This window comes from Oncorhynchus tshawytscha, linkage group LG09 (genome assembly GCF_018296145.1).
Source record: "Oncorhynchus tshawytscha isolate Ot180627B linkage group LG09, Otsh_v2.0, whole genome shotgun sequence".
Classification (NCBI taxonomy): domain Eukaryota; kingdom Metazoa; phylum Chordata; class Actinopteri; order Salmoniformes; family Salmonidae; genus Oncorhynchus; species Oncorhynchus tshawytscha.
The window spans coordinates 72283585-72291920 of NC_056437.1; the positions used below are offsets into that span (position 1 = coordinate 72283585).

Below are 8336 nucleotides of genomic sequence, written 5' to 3' on the forward strand. Positions count from 1 at the left end.
TTTAACTAGGCAAGTCAATTAAGAACAAATTCCTATTTACAATGACGGCCTACCCCGGCCAAACCTAGACTGACGCTGAGCCAATTGTGTGCCGCCCTATGGGACTCCCAGCCTGTTGTGATTCAACCTGGAATTGAACCAGGGCCTGTAGTGACACCTTTAGCACAGAGATGCTGTGCCTTAGACCGCTGCGCCACTCGGGAGCTCAATCTGTAGCCTAATAAACTGCAAGCTTTCCTGAGTCGTAGTGGGAGGACCACACAACATATCCTCGCGTGACTCCAAGTTGACTTCGATTTGATGGCTATTATATCAATATTTGTACATAAAGGCATTTCCACCGCCATTTCCCGCATAAATAATTTTACCGACACAGAAAGTTCCCACCATAAAAAAATTGTCTGTCAGCATTTATAAAATTGTACCGGCATTTCATGTTTCCATTAGGCCGGTCGTGAGTTTTTCATACATCAAGTAATTCATCCGCATGAAATGGTTGGATGGAAACATGGTGAATGTTATGCTTCTTCCTAATAGTTGCTGGTTGAAAATACAATCTACACAGGACCATCTAATCAGAAGGTTTTTCGCATGGGTGGAGTTTCAGCTTCACTGGTGACATTCCCAGGCAGTAAATAAGTTAATAGACCAATGACAAAGAGAATTCCAAACTTGTCTGCCAATAACAGCTAGTTTTCAGTTTTGCCCGCCCCACTAAGACCACTCCGAGACATTCTTAGCAAAATTAATGCTTGAGAAATAGGTTTTGGCCATAAAGCTATTTTTGTTTCTTTTTGACCATTTTACTGGAAAATCGTTACTGTAAGGGTTTTAATTTTTTACTCAAATGTTTTGACGTTGATATAAAAATGGCTGCATTGGGCCTTTAAGGTGGAGACGACAGTCATATATTTGCCAAATGCAGATGAATTGCAACCATTATCACGATATATAAGTTGTTAAACTAGCTTTCTCTAATAGCCTGCTCTTGGTAAACAGTTTAAGTGGTTACAGTCATTATGTGAAACAATAACATTGGACTGTTCTTGTTCTCAAATTCTTTATAATGTCATAGATATCTTTTAGATAGGCTTGTGTCATAGATATATTCTAGATAGGCTAGGCCTGCTTATAATACAACCAATGGATGAATCCTCAGGGGCTCAAGCAATGTTGGCACAATTATAATTTTTTGTTGTTGTGGAAATTGACAATTGTTCATTGATGGTTGCATAGTTCTGGGGTGTCAGATGACTGGCATGAGGAACAAATCTACCTCTGTAATTCAGCCTTGTAATATGTTGAACCAAAAGTATGCATTTTATCAGCGATGACAGAATAAATTCAGAATCTTTTTGGTGTCATGGTGAACTATTTTTCACCCACTTTGGAGACATTATTTCGACCTTTCCTTTATCACATTGGATTTGGCCTATCTCACAGCTAATTATCCTCCGTGGTCTAATGTTTTGAGAGGGAGGGGTGTGGCATAGGCATGGGTGCGAAACGTATCTAAATGGTGTTCAAGCCTATTGTGCTGCTGCCTTAAGAAACACTGTTTCCAGTGGCACTTATGTGTAGAGAATAACATAGTGGGGTGCAAATACAGTGTGTTAGGATAGGACATTAAAGTACAGACTCGGAAGTTAAGTTCATGGCTTTATATTCCTGCTGGTGGTGGAACAAGTACATGGTACACATTAAAAACAGACATGTATACACAAATAATAATAATAAATGTTTTAAAATGACAATATTTAGTTATGCCATATGGTACATTACATTTGAACTTATTTTCCCAAACTTTAAAACTGGTCTCCAGTTGCAATCTGTAGGTCTGCCAGTAGATGGCGATGTTGTCACATTTCATTTTCCCTGATCAGCCATAAATTCTCTATTTCACAAAGAGCACTGTTAACAAGTAAACAACACCATTCATTATTGATAATATAAGATAATAATTACACTGGAATAGCCACCCATTCATTTAGCATCGACAATGCCATTGTGTGGACTAGAGAGGGCTAGAGTCAGAGAACGGGCCACTAACTAACATGATCTGCTGCCCTACTGACCTAGTTTGACTGTTAATAAACCAATAGAGCTCAGTGTCAAAGGAATATAGGTAATACATCAGTCCTAAATGTATCACTGCAGAACCCCCTATTCAGTCAATGATGTATGTTTGTTCCTCTTCCCTCTCAATCCAGCGTAAGAGGATCAATCCCTGTAAAAGCTTGGTTGGCTCAATACTGGCCTGATTGGTAGGGTATCAACTAAGGCATAGGTCTCTGTAATGATTAACAGAGTTGATGCTTTTATTGGGTTGCTATCTTTCATTGACCTGAAGCCTAGAGTATGAGGAGCTGGACTGAAAGACTACAGTATCTCTACAGTATCTCTAGCTCTATGGCTGAGTCAGAGTAAGACAGATGGACTGAGCGGAAGTGTGACACTGTCTGTTGCAGGCAATATATCAAAGGCCTGTTCAATTGGCATGCTCTATTCTTGAGTGTAGAGTGTTTTTTCATTGATGTGTGTCAGTATGTGGTTTTGTGGGTATTTGATCTGGGAATGTGATTTGTGTATGAGTGTGTATGGGTGTGTGTGTGTGCGTGTGTATCTGAGTATTTGTTCATGGGTGTGTGTGAGCAGGTGGTGTACCCCCCGCCCCCCTAGCGTCATTATTTCTCCTCTGCGTGCTTCCTGAGTCGCTCCACCACATCATCCCCACTGGCCCATGGCACAGTGACAGCCTTGAACTCCCCCGGCCTGGCCTCGTGGATCTCAGTGATCAGCCGGTGCATGGGGTAGTCCCGCCGGGCGAACGCCGTGTCCCGGGGGCCCAGGATCAGTGACGGGCAGAAGTCGTTGGCCCCATCGCCCACGTAAAATACCCTCTGGAACGGCCGCCCACGCTCCTGCGTCCGCCTCATCACATAGTCCCTCAAGATCACCTGCTTGCACATGTTCTCCGGGCAGCGCAGGCAGCTGTGAGAGTGGAAGGGGCGCAGCACCAGCCGGCCATCCTTGTCGAAGGTGGCAGGGTTGGTGAAGATCTTGACGAAGAGCTGGCGGGCCCCAACGCGGCGGAGCCAGGACTCGATGAAGAAGGTGTTGGCATCAGACACCAGAACCACCTCAAAGTCCTGCGGGGGGCGGTGGCGGAGGAACTGGAACAGGGCCAGCATGCCGGGAGAAGCGGGGATCTTCTCGATGACAGAGCGGATGGCGCTCTCGGGCACGCCCTTCTCTGCCATGTAGGCTAGCACGCGCTGCATGTACTCGTTGTAGTGGCCCGGCCGGTATGTGTCCTTCAGCCAGGCGGGGAGGTTCTGCCCTGGTGCTGCCTGCACCACCACATCATCACTGCTCTCATTCACAATGGTCTCGTCAAAGTCGAAGATGATGAGGAAGCGCCTGTCAGAGGGGGGTGTTGCTGAGTTGGCGGCCATGTTGTTTGCAGAGCGTCTGGAACGTGGGGGGGTAACGTCCTCGCCTGGGGGAGAGCCAAAGCAGTTCATGATTGGCTTTGCCACAACCTCTTACTGAGATGAGTGGCACCAAAAATCCCGCTCTTTTGCACCTTTTGTTCTCTCGTTCACGACGAGGCAGGTCAGAAAACACAAGGTAGGGGTTCTGGGAAGAATGTGTCTAATAGGACAGGGAGGAGGAGGATGGGAGCAGAGTAAAAAGTAAAGATTGAAGAGGAAAAGACAAACAAAATACAAACATTTAGAGAATTTCTTTTTTCAATGGACCTGAAATAGAAAGATTATAAGTGGTATGAGGAAGAATCATTTTGCCAATATCAGCGTGGGTTGCATTTCTGCTTGGTAGCCACCCAACATGTGCTTGATGTTTTAGTATACATTTCTACCCCTGAAACCACATGAAGTCAGAGCAAGTCACAAGTCTTCAAGTCCGAGTCCTTTATAGTCACGAGTCTGTCACAAGTCACTTGCAGTGCTAAGCTGCCACGCAACCATTTTTATATGTACTAAATGCAGTTACATTGTTGCACATTGTAAGGATATCTAGATCATTTAGCTCTCTAACATTTGCTGTTGTAGCTAGTGTGTTAAATTACGCAACAAAGATATATTTTCAAAGGCCCTACTGGTCGTGTCGAGTTATATCTGGTCCTGGACTAGAGTACTATAATACAGATTGTTTTACCATTTGAAACGTCAAAATGTAAAGTCACATTATTATGTAAGTGGTACAGCTGTGATGTCCTGCACCTGTGCAGCTGCAGAACATTGAAACGTAATAAGACCAAGTAATACACATGATGAGTCAACAGCATGCAAAGTAAACTGATATCTTAAATCAAGACATTTTTTTTTACGCCAGCCTACACGTCATGCGATGCTCTGTTTGAAGCTGCAAGGAATCAGTGAGAAGAACGGAACATACTGTACTGACCTTCAATTTTCCGTGCTGTCAACAGAGGGTTCCTAGAACACTATCAACCAATGCATGGGATCTGTAAAGTGAGGAGGAAAATTAAGGAACAGGAAAACCCTGTAAATAACCCCAAGAGACGGACACTGTTCAATGTTGTAATTATCTACAATGCCAGAAAATGTAGCGCGCTCTGCAGCTCTTACTGTAGGCAAATAATGTCATGTAACCATCTTCATACAATATTAGGCTACATACAAATGTATGCAATGAATATAGTACAGTAGCGCATTATATCATGCCATTTCACAGGAATATCAATTACTTAACCTATAAGAATCTGTTCCAAAAACCGAGTAGACTGATGAACATCTAATAGATACATTAGCCTTTATGCAAATGTATCCTAATCCACGAGTGAACGCGCTGTATTTACGCACTGGAAAACGTCCCGACGGTTAGTTTACTAAATAATTCATCTTATTTGCAGAGCAAAGGACAATAGCAAAAAATGTACCAGTAAGAATGTATGTCCACAAACATGTCCCGACGGCACGGTTGTCCCTCGCAGTATCTCTAAAGGTGCCTATGTTCATGAATTGGTCACCGGCATGCTGTACTTTGTCCAGTCTCGAACTTGACCATCACTTGGTTATATATAGGTTTGATTGTCGAGGAACAGAGTGCTTTCAGCTCGTTTTATTGGCTGCCAAAACCACTGAGCTTGCTACGATTATGACGTCCTAGGCTACGCAACAACGGGCCATTTGGCGTCCGCCTCCAATATCCTGTGTAAGTGAACCCATAGAGCAGCAGACAGGCTGGAGAGAGGTTGGTTGATTCTGGTTTGAATATCATTCAGCACAGCCTCCACAGAGAACGTGGGAGAGATTCCGTTTGTTGTGTTCTCTCAATGTATGCATAACAAAACTGCTTAGTGGTATGTACACAAGATAGGCCTGTTATGTGACATCATTTACAGCCTTTTTGCTGTGTGTGCAAACCACACATCCCTAATTGACCCAAGGGTGACACCAAGAACACTGAGCACAATGTTCAAATTTATGGAAAAATAAACTATGAATGGTTTACAAGTGGTTTAGAAAAAAGGTGAAAACAAGACATTTGCACCTCTGAATGCTCAGCCAGTGCTACCCAGCAGGTTACCCTCCCCCAACCCCCCATGTCTTTATCTCCTCTCAGACAGCCTCCCTTCCTCCTGCCTCTCTGCCACAAGAGCCAATAATGCCTAGCAGTTGGGAAGTGACTATTTCTGAACGCAGATGGGAGTGCAGACCTATCTGGTGCTGTGTATTCACCCTGGCCCTCCTCCCACTCACAGTGCAAGAGAATGAACCTGACCACCCACTCACATACAGCATCAGTGCTGTGGTGAGTCAGTCAGTCACTCACACGTTCCTCTGCCACTCCCAGCAAGCACATAACATAACTGAGAACCATGTTTCTTAGCGCTTGATGAGGGCGTGTTTGTGCTATGGTTATTTTGCATACCTTCCCACAACTTTCTGGGAATGTTGCTTTGTATATGTAAAAAAAAAAAAAACGCTAGCTCCAACCTGGTGGCCCAGTGGACTAATTCCATGCATGGATAGAGAACAGAGCTTCAAATTTCAGACGCCGTGTCATAATATTTTTTTAAATGTGTTTGCATTATTAAAGCCTTAGGAAATTAATTTTCATGTGTCCTATGTGCTTGGAGTAAAATAAAAAGTTGACCTAAAACAAGCTAGCAGTGTTTAGTCTTATTGAAACATTCATTGAAACTTTTAAGATGGTGACTCAACCAGCCGTGTTGCGTGCAAAAAAAATGTACATGTGTGTTATTCAATAATTTCATCCCAACTGCTCACATACTGGGGCGGCAGGGTAGCCTAGTGGTTAGAGCGTTGGACTAGTAACCGAAAGGTTGCAAGTTCGAATCCCCGAGCTGACAAGGTACAAGGTACATCTGTCGTTCTGCCCCTGAACAGGCAGTTAACCCACTGTTCCTAGGCCGTCATTGAAAATAAGAATTTGTTCTTAACTGACTTGCCTAGTAAAATAAAAAATAAACATGGTCTGCGTAGCCAGGCGCTAAATTAGAACTTGGCTCTATTTTAGACAAGCCACCTCTCCCATCTACTCATGGGTTTCTAAGAGCATACTGCACGTGGGTGATTGGAGGTCCAGACTCGTCTAGTTGGAGGTAACGCACCTTAAAGTTGGTTACCAAACACCACAGAAGAAAAAGAAAACGGAATGAAGAGAGAAATCTCACTAAAAATCTAACTAGGTTTCCCATTTTATCAGTGGATTGATTGTCAGAGTAGAGAACACATGATTTTGGATGACTCAAAAACGGGCCAAAATTTTACAATGATCCAGCTAAAAAAAAAAAGGACCTTATGCATTTCTTCTCCCAGGACAAATTAGCAATCTGTCCTTGAATGTTTCATTCGTGTTTTGACCGGTCAAATTAATTGGCATTTTAGCCTGCGTGTCATGAACACATCAGGCACAATGGCACACACACGGGCAAAGACTGTTTGGTCAAGGTGTAAGGAAGTTATTCAACAAACTCTAAGTAACCTATAATTTCCATTCTCAGTGTTTATAAAACCTCCCAGAACCTCCCTGCAACCTAAAAATGTATGTTCCCAGAACAGGCATTTTTTAAAAACTTATCTACTACTTATTCAGTTTTACTGTTTAGGAAACATACTTTGTTCCCAGATCCAATTGGGATCCCCCACCCCACCTCAAAAAACACATTCCCACAACTTCCAAGGAACCAAATGAGCTAGCTGGGCGCGCTCTCTCTTTCTCATCTGCATAGAACACAAACACTGACTCACATCCTCTCTAACCCTGTGATGTCAACAAGGAACTGTGATGCAAAAATTTCAGTATCAGTAATCGACTCTCTCTCACATCAGGTTCTGAAAATAAACTTGGTTAGGTCTTGCTCTAATAGCCTGCTCTGGCTACAGGGTCTCCACAGGATGAAGAGTAAACATCTGCAAGCACTTGAACACACAGACAAACACTCATGAAGCCAAAAACAGACACCCAGACAGAGTCAAGGGACTAGTGGGCGGGGTGTCCTTTAACCTGGTTGATGTGGCGTGGACCCACCTATTTGGAACATGCACTTGGTGATCTTCACTTCTCATTTCCTGAAGGCAGAGACATTTCAAACTCTCATGAACACACACACACTGCAGCCCAATACACTGCTGTTAAAATACTTACTGTTCCCATTGAGAGCTGCTTAAAAGATCTTGGATACAATCAATCTAAAGTGTTGTCATGTGATTTATGTGGCGTCCTCCATGTCAAACCACTCCCGCTTCCTTCCTTCCTGGCAAACCCAGTTCTATCAATTAAAAACGGGTGCATAATATTGTCTAGTTATGCACGGGGACTGCTCTAAGTGTTCCTGCAGTGCTTACAATAAGGCTCATTAGCAGTGGTCTTTTGGTGCTTAAAATTAAAGCAAATTTTTTTGGAAACAGTCAAACTGTGTTTGTGCAAGCCTTTCATTTATACAATTCTAGAATGGTTCCTTGAGGAAAATCCCCCCCGGACATTGTGCTATTAAGACTTATAAAGCTGCGAGGCCAGGTAACAATGGAGTTGAGTCAGGTCATCTAAAAAAGGTCAGGGGTGTAGAAGACTTGACCTATTTGGACTGGCACACAAGGCCAAAGGGAATACAGTGCTCCAGCACCGTCGCCAAACACACAGGGATTACTAGACTTACCACAGACCCAGGTCATAACTACACACTGTTGCCACAGACAAGGAATTGCCACACAGATCAATTGGTGCGAGATAAAAGGACAGCCTCTGTTTGGTAATGCAGTGATTGGAGCCGTTTGATCAGTATCAGCTACTTTCTGTTGATAGAATCACATCCACTCACAAGA

At 43.5% G+C, this 8336-nt stretch overlaps 1 protein-coding gene across 5 annotated transcripts; it reads right to left on the minus strand.

Annotated features, from left to right (window-relative positions):
- Positions 1–1646: 1646 nt before the first annotated feature.
- On the minus strand, positions 1647–5100 carry phospho1 (phosphoethanolamine/phosphocholine phosphatase 1). Of its 5 annotated transcripts, XM_024433127.1 has the most exons (4): positions 4925–5100; positions 4429–4489; positions 3587–3654; positions 1647–3499 (listed from the first exon to the last, which is right to left on the minus strand). In XM_024433127.1, the coding sequence occupies exon 4, from the start codon at positions 3453–3455 to the stop codon at positions 2685–2687; it is 771 nt and encodes a 256-aa protein (XP_024288895.1). In that variant the 5' UTR covers positions 3456–3499; positions 3587–3654; positions 4429–4489; positions 4925–5100; the 3' UTR covers positions 1647–2684. The 5 variants fall into 5 exon arrangements, with proteins under 5 accessions (XP_024288895.1, XP_024288896.1, XP_024288893.1 ...); XM_024433128.1 differs by lacking the exon at positions 3587–3654; XM_024433125.1 differs by having other exon boundaries at positions 1647–3654.
- Between the last annotated feature and the right edge of the window lie 3236 nt (positions 5101–8336).